This window comes from Rhinatrema bivittatum, unplaced genomic scaffold (genome assembly GCF_901001135.1).
Source record: "Rhinatrema bivittatum unplaced genomic scaffold, aRhiBiv1.1, whole genome shotgun sequence".
Classification (NCBI taxonomy): Eukaryota; Metazoa; Chordata; class Amphibia; order Gymnophiona; family Rhinatrematidae; genus Rhinatrema; species Rhinatrema bivittatum.
This window is the reverse complement of record NW_021821089.1, coordinates 1-16,689: the sequence shown is the minus strand read 5'-3', so window position 1 is coordinate 16,689 and position 16,689 is coordinate 1. Positions and strand designations below refer to the sequence as shown.

General features: G+C 46.6%; 1 protein-coding gene across 1 annotated transcript; it reads left to right on the top strand.

Annotated features, from left to right (window-relative positions):
• Positions 1 to 601: 601 nt before the first annotated feature.
• On the top strand, positions 602 to 11,157 carry LOC115082446 (the record flags this gene model as incomplete). Its single annotated transcript, XM_029586675.1, has 2 exons — positions 602 to 662; positions 10,491 to 11,157. Coding segments are annotated over exons 1-2 (707 nt in total), but the record flags the coding sequence as incomplete, so codon positions are not given.
• Positions 11,158 to 16,689: the final 5,532 nt, after the last annotated feature.

Below are 16,689 nucleotides of genomic sequence, written 5' to 3'. Positions count from 1 at the left end.
CCGTTAAAGAAAGAAGGAGGGATTCTGTGTTTAGGCGTTTCCTGAAACCGAATTGAGAAGGGTATAAGATATTGTGGGAGTCCAAGTAGTCGGTGAGACGGAAGTTGACAAGTTTTTCCATTATTTTAGCTATAAAAGGTAGGTTTGCGATGGGGCGGAAATTTGCTGGGTTGGCTGGGTCCAGATTGGGTTTTTTTAGTAAGGGTTTCAGCGAAGCAATTTTTAAGGAGTCAGGGACAGATCCTTGATTGAGGGAACAATTTATGATGTCTGCCAGAGATCTGGCAATGGTGTTGGGAATGGTGAGGAGAAGTTTGGTTGGTATTTGGTCTAGAGGGTAAATGACAGCAGATAAAGACCAGCTGTATATAGGGTTATAACTGACACTCCATGTGGGTTACCCTAATGCATTTCTAGAAACATAAAGCATTCATACCGCTACTGTTTGGGCTAAAGATGTGCATTAGAGATACTGAAACTGTTTCTTTTAGAAATGCATAGATACCTCTGAGAGAGAGAGAGAGAGAGGAAGGAAAGCAAGGCAGGAGGGTGTGAGAGCCTTAGAGGGACTGCTGCAGTCTTATCTCCTTCCGGTATCACAACCAGAATCAGAGAAGCAGACATGAGCGACAAGCAGAAGAAATCCAACTTCAGAAAATTCAGTGAGTATTTAAAAAGATTCTTCTGATTAAATTTCTTTTTGGACAATGGAAGTTTATTCTCACCCATTCCTAGTTCTGAAGGATTTGTAGGGAGGAATAATTTTATCCCCATCCCTAATGCAGAGAGATTTCTGGAGAAGGATTATTTTCCTACTATTGCTTGGGTGGAGGGATCATTCTTGAGGAATTATCTTCATTTCTTGGGGCTGTCTTCTGTTTCACTCAGCAGTTCTCACAGTGAAGCTTTCCTGTTCTAGCAATTAAATGACACACCCAGGACAGCACCACAACTACAATATGTGCCTCACTCAGGGACTTTCAGAACAGTATAAGAAACTTGCATATTGTCAGTGTATGTGTGGTTGCTAGCAAATGGTATTTTAGGAAGAGGCATACCTGAAGAGGATGGTTGGCTGCATCAAGGCTGAGCCAAGGTTGGTAAAATCAGCATTAGCTTGGGAGGTGTCTCGGCATGCAGCTGTAACACTAAACAAAGCTCAGGATCAGCAATCCAGGAAAGAGGTATGGAGCAGAAACATTGGAGCAGGACTGGATGCAGTGCAGGAACACTGAAGCAGAACTATAGAGCTAAATGTAGCACAGAAACAAGGCCAGATGAGCAGAGCTTCCAGAGGACATATCCCAGGAGTCTGTTATACCAGTTAAGGTGCGCCTCTACTACTACTACTAATCACTTCTATAGTGCTACTTGATGTATGCAGTGCTATATAAAACCACGTAAGAGGATTCCTTCTCCATAGAGCTTATAATTTAATCAAGACAAGCATACATGTCTGTTGCTCTCCTTACATACTGTCAATAATCAGGAAACACCCTGTGCTAAACCAATGGGACCTTCTGAGATCATATCTAACTACCCAGTAAGCAAAGGATAAATGTCCCCTGGCCTTTCCCTACCTCTGTGGCTCTTCTGGATCTTCCCTGCCTCCGTCTTTTAGTGTCGCAAGTTAAAGCCCTATCAATCCTGACAGTATGGCTAGGTGCCTATGCAGCTGAGAGTTCACCTCTGAGGAGATGAATGGAGGAAAACAGGGAGGGGATGTGGTGGAACAAAGGCAGGGAAGATGACTACAGAGACTGCTTTGTGATCAGGTTCCAAATATTAATCTTACTAAATATGCAGAAAACCAAATGACCGCTGTAGCCCATGTTGTTAGCAAGGCCACAACAGATCTTCCCTAAGAGGGGAAATTAGTTTCTCTTTCACAGAAGCAGTGACACTTGTGGAACAAATTTCATCAATTTGCTTTGTCAGTCTCTTGCAAACTTTAAAATAAACTGATCAGGGTAAACCCCCACCCCCTAAGAAGGCACTGGCTATTAATGAGTCCCCAAATGTGGGTAGCAGAACGGAGCATCAGATAAGAACATGGTTGATGTCAGCACAGAAGGATCATTTGGCCCACCCAACCTGCACAGTTGCCTCTGACTCCACTTTTCTAGCTCTGATTATCACCCTTTCTTGCTCTTTTCATCACCTTCTGCACTAAAGAGATCTCACAGCTGTCAGCTGTACAAGCTTGACTGTCTGCAGGTGGATGTGCCTTAACCTTATTTTCTGTTAGCTGGGAAGTAGAGCATAATTAAGCTCTGGAATTCATTGCCAGAGGATGTGGAGAATGCTATTAATGTAGCTGCATTTAAAAAAAGGTTTGGTCAAGTTTCTGGAGGAAAAGTTCATCAACCATTATCAAGGCGATCCGGGAAACTACAGACCGGTTAGCCTGACTTCAGTGCCAGGAAAAATAGTGGAAAGTGTTCTAAACATCAAAATCACAGAACATATAGAAAAACATGGTTTAATGGAACAAAGTCAGCATGGCTTTACCCAGGGCAAGTCTTGCCTCACAAATCTGCTTCACTTTTTTGAAGGAGTTAATAAACATGTGGATAAAGGTGAACCGGTAGATATAGTATACTTGGATTTTCAGAAGGCGTTTGACAAAGTTCCTCATGAGAGGCTTCTAGGAAAAGTAAAAAGTCATGGGATAGGTGGCGATGTCCTTTCGTGGATTGCAAACTGGCTAAAAGACAGGAAACAGAGAGTAGGATTAAATGGGCAATTTTCTCAGTGGAAGGGAGTGGACAGTGGAGTGCCTCAGGGATCTGTATTGGGACCCTTACTGTTCAATATATTTATAAATGATCTGGAAAGAAATACGACGAGTGAGATAATCAAATTTGCAGATGACACAAAATTGTGCAGAGTAGTTAAATCACAAGCAGATTGTGATAAATTGCAGGAAGACCTTGTGAGACTGGAAAATTGGGCATCCAAATGGCAGATGAAATTTAATGTGGAAAAGTGCAAGGTGATGCATATAGGGAAAAATAACCCATGCTATAATTACACGATGTTGGGTTCCATATTAGGTGCTACAACCCAAGAAAGAGATCTAGGTGTCATAGTGGATAACACATTGAAATCGTCGGTTCAGTGTGCTGCGGCAGTCAAAAAAGCAAACAGAATGTTGGGAATTATTAGAAAAGGAATGATGAATAAAACGGAAAATGTCATAATGCCTCTGTATCGCTCCATGGTGAGACCGCACCTTGAATACTGTGTACAATTCTGGTCGCCGCATCTCAAAAAAGATATAATTGCGATGGAGAAGGTACAGAGAAGGGCTACCAAAATGATAAGGGGAATGGAACAACTCCCCTATGAGGAAAGACTAAAGAGATTAGGACTTTTCAGCTTGGAGAAGAGACGACTGAGGGGGGATATGATAGAGGTGTTTAAAATCATGAGAGGTCTAGAACGGGTAGATGTGAATCGGTTATTTACTCTTTCAGATAGTAGAAGGACTAGGGGACACTCCATGAAGTTAGCATGGGCACATTTAAAACTAATCGGAGAAAGTTCTTTTTTACTCAACGCACAATTAAACTCTGGAATTTGTTGCCAGAGAATGTGGTTCGTGCAGGTAGTATAGCTGTGTTTAAAAAAGGATTGGATAAGTTCTTGGAGGAGAAGTCCATTACCTGCTATTAGGTTCACTTAGAGAATAGCCACTGCCATTAGCAATGGTTACATGGAATAGACTTAGTTTTTGGGTACTTGCCAGGTTCTTATGGCCTGGATTGGCCACTGTTGGAAACAGGATGCTGGGCTTGATGGACCCTTGGTCTGACCCAGTATGGCATTTTCTTATGTTTTCTTATGTTTTCTTAAGGTAGAGTTGCAGAAATCTACTGCTTATTCTTGAAATAACCAGCTAGGAATTTATCTACCCCTTAGAATCCTGCCAGGTACTTGTGACCTGGCTTGGCCTCTATTGGAAACAGGATGCTGAGCTTGATGGACCTTTGGTCTGACTCAGTATGGCAAGTCTTATGTTCTTATGAGCCAAGCTATTCTGCTGCCCATGTTAGGGGACATTCCATCTAAAACAGTGGTTCTCAACCTTTTTTCTGTTGGGACGCACCTGATAGATGATGCTCACATGAGTGTCTCACTGAACACCTGACCATCATGGGGATAAATTTAAACATATACTCTGCATCCACAGGAATCCCATGACCCCCAATAATAGGTGCACTGCAGAATCAGGATATTTCCCCGAACAACTCACATACAAAAAAAATATTTTGATACTGGTATTATTTCAGTATCAGGAAAAAAAAAAACCTCTCTCTACTACCAGGCACATTGTAAAATACAAAACCTGAAAAAAAAAATGCTCAGCACATGTATAGCAAACCTGCATACCATAACAGCACTAACTCCGAGGACTCAAACAGCAATAGCCCTACCAATGAAAGGCAGCAGTGTACCACCAACGCATGTCCTATTGAGAAAACACAACAAATTAGACTGATACAAATGCTACATATTAATAAAATACCTCACCTCGGTTACACACACAGAACAGGCCTTCACCAAATACAGAATAAAAGATCACAAATTACGAATGTGGAGACAAACATTGGAATGGAAACTCCAAAAGCCACTCTGAGGCAGATTTTCAAAGGGTTACACGCATAAGTTATGCTTGTAACCCTTTAAAACCCCTCCTGTGCGTGCCGAGCCTATTTTGCATAGGCTCGGCGATGTGTGCAAGCCCCGGGACGCGCACATGTCCCGGGGCTTGAAAAAATGGGCGGGGAGTGGGCGGGGAGGGGTGTGGGAGTGGCCAGAGGCCTTGTCACTGCCGCTGGGCCTGGGGATCGCGTGTGAGAAGTATGCCTGAACAGAAAACCAACATGGAGAAGGAAATTCCCAGAAGCCTCTGCGTGTCTTTGGCCTGCCTGGGCTGAATGGACTGAGTGACTTTCTGAGCATGGATATCTGCTGGCAAGCTGGCACCAGACAAGTGATGTCTATTCATAGAGTCACCACAGGGGAGCTTCAGGCAATATTCTCAGGAGTTTGTAATCCACACAGTTACAGACGTGTTGATTGCCTTTACCAGTAAGAGTTTAACAGAACAAAGAAAGTCATGGGAAATGGGCTACACATCCTGGGAAGCCAATCAGGGATAGTTAGGGATGATTTAATCATGCATTTGACATCACAACTTATGTAAATGATTCTTTGGGCAGTCATGCAAGTCTAGAAACTTCCACAATATTGTATGTTATCTATAAAAGAAGCTTCCTGTATACAAGGAGATGCTGGTCAGATTGTAAGAATAAGGGCACCCAGTACCCAGCATCTCCCGAGAACACTTATATTGACTAATAAACATACATTATACTTTTTACTGAGTCTAAGTGTTCTTGTGTCCCTGGCCATAAGCACAGAGTAAGCTTTACACGTGCCGGCACTTGGCTAGCACGCACAACCTATGCCTGCCCAAAGGCAGGCGTAAATAATAAAACAAAGGTGGGGGGGGGGGATTTAGATAGGGCTGGGGGGTGGGTTAGATAGGGGAAGGGAGGGAAGGTGGGGGTGGGTGGAAGGAAAGTTTCCTCTGAGGCCGCTCCAAAATCCGAACGGGGAAAGCCATCGGGGCTCCCCTAGGGCTCGGCACATGCAAGGTGCACAAGTGTGCACCCCCTTGCGCGCGCCAACCTCAGATTTTATAACTTGCATGCAGCTGCGCGTATGTTATAAAATCGGGCGTAGATTTATGTGCGCCAGTTTGCACGCACAAATCTATGCCCGCGCGTAGGTTACAAAATCTGGCCCTCTGCATGCAGAGCATAACTGGAGAAATAGAAACAGAAATATATTTTCTCCTACACTAAGCAAAGTACAAAGATAGAAATGCACATTTTCGTAACTGACATATGTTTTTTCCATCTTATCACTCTCCTTCCATGCTCCAGTCATCCCTCATTTCTCTCAATTATTCCATTTCAATCATCCCCTCACACATTCGTGTCCAGCATTCCCAATCCCCATATCCTCTTCCCTGTGCTCCCTCTCTCCCCTGCTTAACTCTCCCTAACCCCTTCCTCCACCTCGCTGTCCAACTACCCTGATTTCCAGTTTCCCACCCCTTCCTGCTCAACAGCCCCCACATTCCTTCTCGCTTCCACTTCCCCGCCCAGCATCTCCAACCTTCTTTGCCCCACCCTCCCATAGAGTTGAAGAGAGCATCAGCAGCATCACTTCCAGGCCCAGCGGGGGGAAGATAGTTAGTGTTCCATCGGACCCAGAAGAGCAGGAGTTGGCAATGTCTCGCTTTCATCTGGGCGAATGAGGAAACAGCGTCCCACTGAACCAGAAAGAGGAGAAGGAAGCAAGATTAGCCTCCCATCAGGCCTGATAAAGGAAAAGTCAACCAACTCTCAACTAGGCTGATGAGAAGAGATCAGCTTCCTTCTGGCCCTGTGACACACCTCCTAGACCTTGTGACACACTAGTGTGTCCTGACCTACCTGTTGAGAACCACTGATTTAAAGAAATAAGACTGGGTATGACAGGCAATGATGACACAAGAATGGACATAGGGGGCAATGAACATATAGAATTGGTAATGATGAACAGGGTCAATACAGGACCAGGCACTTAGGGATGTGCACTGTTAAATTTTGTTTTTATAATGGTTCGGGAAGTAGTTATTTCGTATTTCCCTCATTTCAGAGTTAGTGTGTTAGTACACATTAAGTCCCATTAGTGCGCACTCCCTAGTTTTCTAATTTCAGAGTTAGTGCGCCCTAATAGAACTTAGAGCGCACTAACAAAAAATGTTACCAATAAGTTTAAAAGTGTCACTTGGGGAGTAGTTCGTTAGCTAGAGGTATGGTTCTGCATTCCCATTGGTCGTATCCTTCTAAAGAGACAGTAACAACCAGTTAGTGCGCCCTAAGTCCTATTAGGGCGCACAAACTCCGAAATTAGAAAACTAGGTAGTGCGCACTAATCTGACTTAATGCACACTAAGATGAAGTTAGTACACACTAAACCTGTGAATAAGAAAACTATAGTTAGTGCTCACTTACAGGACCTAGTGCGCACTAACATATATACGAAATTCCACGAAATGTCAATTTTTTTTTTCATTTCGGGGTGCTCCCGAAAAATGACGAAACAGACAATTTCATTGCCATTATCTATTTCATTTAAAACGAATGCACATCCCTACCAGGCATGGCAGTCAGTGATGATACGAGACCAGACACAGGCAGCAGTGACAATACCAAATTTAGCACAATGGAGAGCAGGATGTGATTATATAATATCAAGTATGATGGACAGTGATGATACAAAACTGGCACAGCGGAAAATTACAACATGGGACTAGGCATGATGGGCAGTGACAATACAGGACCACAAATAGTAGAAAGTGACAATTTAGGACCAGATATGATAAGCCTTGACAATATAAGATTGGGCACAGTGGACAGTGATAATACAGGACTAGACCCAGGAGGCAGGGACAATACAGGACTGGGCTCATGAGGTAGTTGTTGCGTCCGGTCTCAGACGACTTCCACCTCTGTGCCTCACCTTTCTCTCTGCTCTCCCCACTAGCCTTGGGAAGATGGCTACTGCCGCGTCTGCATGCCGCTCTCTCCGGCATCCCCGGAATGGCAATGGCAAGCCTATCCGCCATGTTTCTCCTGAGGGCCTCCTAGGGTGCGCACGCGCATGCCACCCACGTCTTTATCCACGTCATGGTGGAAACCTCGGGGGCATCCCCCTCAAGTGACATCATGCCATCCTGGTATTTAGCCTGCCCTTCGTTTGCTAACAATTCGAGTTAGCAAGGATTGGAATGCCTCCGGTCTGAGCTACTCTGCCGCTTCCGTGCTGCCGCTGGAAGCTCTCTCTGCCCTTCGGGGTATTTCTAACCTGGGTACCCGCTCCTCGGGGGCCCTTTGCTTTCTTTCAGGTACCTTTCTGGGATACCAGGTCCTCGCTCCTCAAGGGCCTGCTCTCCCTGTCTCAGTGCCTGTAATCCAACTACTTCTGCCTGCTGGGATCTCCATCTAAACAGCTATCAACTTAGTGAGTAATCTAACTTTGTCAGTCTGTCTCATCTACTGCTCAACACTGGGAACCTGCATCCGGAACTCTCTATACTATCGTGTGCTGCTACATCTATCATTGTGAGACGGGTCTCCTCTGCCGAGGGCCCCTGGACTGCTACCACTGGATCATCTCACTACTGCCTCCTCTGGTGGTATCATTCAGCTGTATAGTAAAAGACATATCTCTGTGTTTGTGTGTCTCGAGTCTAGCCTAGTACTTGGTTCCTCATGGGGCTCCTCCCCATGGGAGTGGCCATCACCACAGTACCCAAGAATTCTCTCCAATACCTCAAAACCATAACAGTAGTAATAAATCAAGGATCAAGAGGGCCACGGGATGAAGAGGCAGAGAAAGGGACAGATTTAGGCATAGAAAACATAGGCATGTTCCTAGGGCACCAAGTTCTGAAGGCACCCCAAAATTAGCACTCTCCTGCTGCTCTTTGTTTTCTGGGGGCAAAACACCCAATCCCCAAACCTCTGCCTATAGGCACCATAATTTTAAATCCAGTCCTGGGCAGAAACTGAGCCAGCAAGGGGCTAATGGGAGACAGACAGGGTGAGGGAAGGAGAATGAAGGGGCAAGGGCTGACAGAAGTCAAAGTGGCAGGTACTAATGGGGACAGAATGCTGCAATTGCTGTAATTAGAAGAAACTAACAAGCGGAAATTCAGAAAAGCCACAAACCAAAATAACACTTGTCAGCAGCAACTTTGTTGCTTCAAAAAGGAAATGTAAACTGTGCTGTGTGGCTAGCAGTCTTCTAATTCTCTATGTTTGTCTGGGCCCTTTATGTTCTGAGCACAGCATTTACCCAGAGCCTGTACAGAAATAATGGTCAACAACAAAGCTGTTAGTGAGATATTTTTACTGAACTAACTTAATACATCTTTAATCTGCTTTTGAGAATCTGTGGACACTTTAGGGAGAATGAGACAACTCTCCTTAATCTTCTCTTGCAGATTTTAACAGTTGTGAGTGCCAGTAGAAATGTTTGTGCTCTTGCAACTCTCCACATCTCGTCACCTCCCTGTCCTGTCACCCTTTTCCATTCTCCTCTATTTCTTCTCTCTATCATCTTCTGTCTCCTTCTACCTTATCGCTTCTCTTTCTTCTCCCTCTCTTTGGTCTTCTGCCCAACCTCTCCTTTCCTCTCCATCCTCCCCGCATTCCTTTCTCCTGTCCACTTTCTCTTTTCTGTCCTTTCTTCCCCCAGTTTCAAATGCTCTTTGAGAGTATGTGAGGCGGAGCTGTGACTGGGAGGCGGAGCTGAGTGTGGAGATGATGCTCTGGGACAGAGGTGGAGCTTTGAAACTTGGAGGCAGAGCCTTGAGAGGGTGGGGACAGTGTTCTGAGTCTGGAAAGCTAAGTATGGGAGAAATACGCTGGAGATTCCTATGATACCATTAATTGTGAGATCCCAGGATAGGAGATAAAGGGAATGACTGCAACAAGGAATTGCCAACTTTGGTCCTCAGGAGCCACAAACAGCCCTGGTTTTCAGGATATCCATAGTAAATATGCATGAATATATTTACATATACAGGTAGATTTTAAAAAATTGCTCGTTCGCGTACTTTTGTTTGCGCACCAGGCGCAAACAAAAGTACGCTGGATTTTATAAGATACGCGCATAGCCGCGCGTATCTTATAAAATCCAGCTCCCTTCCCCTACCTAACCCACCCCCCCGGCCCTATCTAAACCCCCCCCTACCTTTATCCATGGATTTACGCCTGCTGGAGACAGATGTAAATCCCCGCGCGCCAGCGGGCTGCTGGCGCGCCGAGACCCGACCCGGGGGCTGTTCCGGAGGGTGCGGCCACACCCCCGGGCCGGCGCCACGCCCCCGGGCCCGCCCCCAAACGCCGCACCACGCCCCCTAAACGCGGCATCACTCGGCGACGCCCCCGACACGCCCCTTTTCAGAAACCCCAGGACTTACGCGAGTCCCGGGGCTCTGCGCGCGCTGGTGGCCTATGCAAAATAGGCGCGCCGGCGCGGGAGGGCCCTGCTCGCGTAAATCCAGCCGGATTTACGCGAGCAGGGGGTTTAAAATCCACCCCATAATGATGGCAATGCATGCACATCTATTTCATGCATATTCATTGTGGGTATCCTGAAACCATGTGGCTCTTGTGGACTGGAGTTGGCCATCCCTGATCTAAACAGTTTTATGCAAAGAGCAGAAAAGGGAAAATGAGAGATACAGGGACATACTAGAGGCACAAAAGACCATTTTCAGAAAAAAAGTTTTGATTATCACAGTAATGCTACATTAAAAGTTTATAATTTTACCTTAGACTTTCTTTTCTTCTTCACCTTATTGGATTCATTAATTACAATCTCTCTCCCCTCTGCTGTGTTTTTTTTTCTTATTTTAGAGTTCTTTAAATTCAAAGGATTTGGAAGCCTAAGTAATCTTCCTAGAGCCTTCACTTTCCGGCGAGCATCTAGCGGCTCTGGTAATCTCAGTCCCTCTGAGATAAGCACCTTTGAGCAGACTCAGGATGATCTGAGTACTGTACCCAGAAGCCCATCCTATGCCAGGTCCTGTGACATGTATAGCCATATGGGCACCATGCCAAGGTGTAATTCAGACCAGGTGCGAAAAACAGTCAAGGGGCCCAAGTCCTCCAGAAATATCATGACCCCTGATATGTCTGTCGCAACCATGCCAACCATCCCAAGACCATCAACTTCTCTCACTGTCCCTGCCAGTGCAAGACAGACTGAGTGTCAGGAACATGTCAAGTCTCTGCACAAAAACCTTCTGAACCCAAATATGACTGCAGAAGGGGAACAGAAAACAGAAGTGGAGGTAGCCCCTGCAGAAAACCTCAAACAAGCAGGAAGCATGGAGGCAGCCCCTGCAGGAAACCTTGCAAAATCTACACCCATATCAGAGATAGCCAGCAGTCTCATCCCTGTGGAAGCAGAACCAGCCCTGCTTGCTATTGACACTGATCACCAAGGTGAAGATGAGAGAGAGAAACAGCAAGCTCCCAGAAGTAGTAGGCAACCTATGTCTATGCAGCCCCAACAAAGCAGGTGAGTTTGTGGTAGGCAGACCCCAGTCAGCTGACAGAGAATATCTATTAGGAAATAATTCATTTGGTGCTGCCTTAAATGCAGATCCCTCTCCACTCTCATGAGCACTGTGCCACTTGTGTTTAGCTGTCTTTTCTCTGCGTCAGGTTGGAAGCTCCTGCAGTACAAACTACTCTAGGGATGTTATCTTGATGCTGGTTTGTTAAAACATAAGATGATAAACTTTCCATGACTTACAATGTACTGCAGGTATAAACAAACAAGTAACTTCTATAAAGGTTGCAAACATGATTAGGACAAAGCTTAAATCCAGACCATTTATCCAGCCCAGGTCATTTTTCACAGTAATTCCTTTACATGGACAGACATAGTGAATACTTGCAGCACAACTTCTACTTATAAGATTAACACAGAGTTTCAGTACTGTCATAAGAAGATAAGAAATGCCATGCTGGGTCAGAGCAAGGTCCATTCAGCTCAATATCCTGTGTCTGAGAGTAACTAGTCCGGGTCACAAGTACCCAGCAGAGAAGATCTATTTCTTGTTACTCACTTCCAGGGATAGCAATTCCTTTCCATAGTCTACCTGGCTAATGTTACAGTCGCCGGCCGCAGCAATCCGTGACCATGACCGGCCATTCACCCACGGCGTCGGGCCCTTCCTGGGACGGCTGCAGGAGCCGGCAGCCGTCGCTGAGATTTCTTCGCGGCATGCCGAATCCAGACCTTGCCTTGGTATCTTGACTCTTGGTCCTGATCCTTGAGTTCTCGGTCTGTAGCCTGCTCGTCTGGTTCCTGTTTGTCTTGGTCCTTGCTCCTGGTTTCCCCTCGTTGGACGATTTCTTCTGGCTTCGAATCCTGGACCGGCTTCCGACCATTCTCTGGCTCCGACCCCTGGACCGGCTTCCGACCATTCTTCTGGCTTCGACCCCTGGACCAAAATCCGTCCAGTCTTCTGGCTTAGTCCCTTGGACCGACTTTGGACCCTTCTCTGAAGAGCCACACTTGAATCTACTTCAACCTGCTGGAGGCGCCAGCCATCTGGACTACACGACTTGCAGGAGGCGCCTGCATCCAGATCTTCTTCGATCTCCAGGGAGTCTCCTAAGTCCCAGTGGCCAGGTTCCTACGGGCTCCTCCTGGGGGAATCACGAGCTTCCAGGGTGAAGCCTTCATTTCCACTTATACATAACCAGGCCTCACCTTCCGACGGTAGGGACCTAGAGAGTTTACTCTCCTAGGTAGCGCTGACTCTACCTCGGACCTAAGGTTCACTGCCAGATCCATAACAGAATACCAAGGCCATGGACCCGGTAGAGGCCTCTGATCTGCAAGTCCATCCAGGTCTCACCCAATGGATGTTGGAGCAACAGCAGATATCGGAGTCCTTGGCATTTTCCATCGGTCAACTCCACACTCGCCTGGATGCAGTGGTCACGGCTCAAACCAGTCCTCCACCAACACTGACAGCATCTGTAATACAGACGTACCCCCATCCAGTAATTCCTTTACCAGCACTTTACCAGTTACTCCGGTGAACCTCGTTTGTGTCTGGGGTTTCTCGACCAATGCAACATGCACTTCCATCTTCAAGCTACTCTCTTTCCAGATGATTTGACGAAGACGACGTACATCTTGTCCCTGTTAGAAGGCAAGGCATTGGCGTGGGCCTCTCCGCTGTGGCATCGTTCAGATCCAGTTCTACAGGATTTTCCTCAGTTTTTGCAGTTATTCAAAACTGTGTTTGAGGAACCCGGTAAAGAGGCAGCCGCGGGAGTCGAGCTGCTTCATATCCGTCAAGGAGGACGTACGCTCACTGACTATACGATTGAATTCAGAACTTTAGCCTCTGAACTTCATTGGGAGGAACGCGTTCTTCGGACCATCTTTCTTGAAGGACTATCCGCTAAAATTAAGGACGAGCTGGCAGCTCGGGAACTCCCTTCTTCATTGAACGCCCTCATTGAACTGGCAACTAAGATTAACCACCGTCTGCAAGAAAGGGTTCGTGAGACTCTGGATTTGAGTGGGCATAGGACAGCCACTTGTTCTCCACATGCTTCTTCTTCTCCAGTTCCCCATACTTCACCCTTCTCTGAAGGAACTACGGAAGAACCTAGGCTGTTAGGACATGGTCCTCTCTCCCCAGAAGAGCGACAAAGGCGTTGCAAGGCCGGCCTTTGCCTATATTGTGGAGGCTCAAGTCATTTCATTGCTGGCTGTTCTTTACGTCCCGGGAAAATACAAAGTCTAGGGACCTCTGGGGGAATAACCCTAGGCATCACTTCACCAGCTCTTCCACTTTCATTGCCGGTTACCTTTTGCCTCGGAGATCAGAAATTCACCTCGCTGGCTCTAGTAGATTCTGGAGCCGGAGGAAATTTCATCTTGCAAGATATTGTGAAACAATTGCTTATTCCTATCCGTCCATGCCCAAGACTGCTGACCGTCTCTTCTATCCACGGAGACCCCTTACCAGGAAGAATTACACACCAATCGGTTCCCCTGGATTGCTTCATTGCACCTAACCACACGGAACAAATCTCTCTATATGTCATCCAGAAAGCTATCCATCCAGTTGTTCTCGGTATCCCCTGGCTGCAACGCCATAACCCACAAATCGACTGGACATCTTTGAAAGTAACTCATTGGGGTGCCGCATGCCAAGGAAACTGCCTTAAAGAAACAACCTCTGCCTGTAGCTATTTGTGCACCTCTATCGTGGAGGGATTGCCAGCTCACTACAATCAGTTTGCAGATGTATTTTCCAAGAAAGCTGCGGACATTTTGCCTCCGCATCGAGAATTTGACTGTGCCATGAATTTAGGCCCTGGAATCACCCTGCCTCGTGAAAGAGTTTATCCCTTATCCGTCCCAGAGATGCAGGCTATGGCTGAATATATTCAGGACAATCTCAAGAAAGGATTTATCAGACAATCAAAATCCCCAGCCGGGGCTGGTTTTTTCTTTGTTGGGAAAAAGGACGAGACTTGCAACCCTGTATCGATTTTCGGGGGCTTAATGCTATTACTATTAAGGACCACTATCCATTGCCATTAATAGCCGAACTCTTTGACTGCTTACAGGGAGCCAGGGTTTTTCAAAATTGGACCTACGAGGTGCATACAATTTGATCAGGATACGAGAGGGCGTTGAGTGGAAGACGGCTTTTAACACCAGGGACGGCCATTATGAATATCTCGTCATGCCGTTCGGTCTAACTAATGCTCCTGCAGTCTTCCAGCACTTTATTAATGAAATCTTTCGAGACTTGCTCTATGTATGCATGGTAGTCTACCTGGACGACATATTAATTTTCTCTCGGGATTTACAGATGCATCGACAACATGTGTTACAAGTTTTGCAACGTTTAAGAGAGAATAGACTCTTTGCCAAGGTTGAAAAATGCGTCTTCGAAAAATAATCTCTGACCTTCTTGGGGTACATTATTTCCAATCTGGGCTTTCAAATGGATCCTTCCAAGCTAAAATGCATCCAAGAATGGCCGCAGCCTACTGGGTTAAATGCGCTCCAACGCTTCCTGGGGTTTGCCAACTACTATCGTAGTTTCATCCGGAACTTTTCCAAACTGGCTGCTCCCCTCACTGCTTTAACTCGTAAGGGGGCGGACATCAAGGCATGGCCTGTGGAAGCTGAAGAAGCGTTCCGGGATCTCAAGAAGTCCTCCCTGCAGAAACCTTGCCTTTGGCATCCGGATCCTAGACGTCCATTTATGGTAGAAGTAGACGCCTCCGCTGTTGGAGTAGGAGCCGTGCTCAGCCAAAATGACACATCTGGAACATCTCACCCATGCTCCTACTTTTCTAGGAAATTCTCTCCAGCTGAACATAACTACTCAATTGGAGACAAAGAGCTCCTAGCCATTAAGCTTGCACTAGAGGAATGGCGTCAATGGCTTGAGGGAGCACAACATCGTATAACCATTTTTACGGACCATAAGAACCTAATATATCTTCAAGAAGCCCAACTTCTTAACCCGCTCCAAGCTCGATGGGCGCTCTTCTCACGTTTTAATTTCGAGCTCCGCTATTGACCCGCTAGTAAGAACATTAAAGCAGATGCCTTGTCCCGTTCTTTCTCCGCAGAAGACTCGGAAGAGCCCATTCAACATATCATTGACCCAGCTCGTATCATCCTCTCTGCTACCTTTACGGTACCACCCAGGAAAACGGTGGTACCAAAGAGGCTCCATAGGAAGATGCTAGTCTGGGCACACGACTCCCAGTTGGCTGGACATCCAGGACGTGACCGGACTCTGAATCTTCTTCGGCAATATTATTGGTGGCCTGAGATGCACAAGGATGTTCGAGCGTATGTTGACTCTTGCACAAATTGCGCCCAACATAAAATTCCTACAGGGAAAACTTGGGGTCGCTTACAACCGCTTCCTACGCCTACGAAGCCATGGACTCACATTTCCACAGATTTCGTCATAGATCTCCCACCCTCTAAGGGCAATACTGTAATATGGGTTGTTGTAGACCAATTCTTCAAAATGGCCCACTTCACCCCGCTACCCTCCCTCCCGTCTGCTCCCCGCCTGGCCCAACTGTTCATGTCTCATATTTTTCACCTCCAAGGCCTGCCACAGCACATTGCATCTGATCATGGCCCGCAATTCACGGCCCGATATTGGTCCAATCTCTGCAAGAAGTTTCGTATTTCTCTGGACTTTACAACAGCGTTCCATCCACAAGCCAACGGTCAAGCGGAACGGACTAATAGTACCTTGAAACAATTTCTACGTTTATATGTTAACACCCGTCAGGATGATTGGACAGCGCTTCTTCCTTGGGCTGAGTTTTCCCACAACTCTCATGCCTGCACTTCAACTGGGGCTTTTCCGTTTCAGATTGTTTTTGGTCGCCAACCCCGGCCACCGTTACCTCTGCCATTGCCTGTTCCCTCACCTGCAGCATAGCTAACGGCAGCACAATTGAAAAGACTTTGGGTGCATACTCGGCAAATGTTACTATGGGCGGCTCGTACAGCGAAAGAATTTGCAGACAAGCACCAAAGACCAGCTCCTTGTTTCCCCCCAAGAGAAAAGGTGTGGCTTAGCACCAGGCATATTCATCTACGGGTTCCATCCATGCGACTTGCTCCTCGCTACATTGGTCCTTTCCCGGTGCTGCGGCAGCTGGGCCCAGTGACCTATCAACTTCGTCTGTCTGCCACATTACGAATCCACAATTCTTTCCACGTGTCTCTTTTGAAGCCCTTGGTTCTTACTTGGCCTACTCGAAAGGTGCCTGCTGCTCCGCCACCCACAGCGGAGGAAGGTCCTATATACCAGGTTCGTGAAGTTCTCGATGTCCGGAGACGTGGCAGAAAGTGGGAGTATCTCCTAGCTTGGGAAGGATTTGGGCCTGAGGAAAATTCCTGGGAACCTGCTCAGAATATTCTGGACAAGAACCTTCCACACAATTTTCATCTGGATCACCCAGGAAAGCCCAAGCCTTCTAGGGGGAGACCCAAAGGAGGGGGTACTGTTATAGTCGCCGGCCGCGG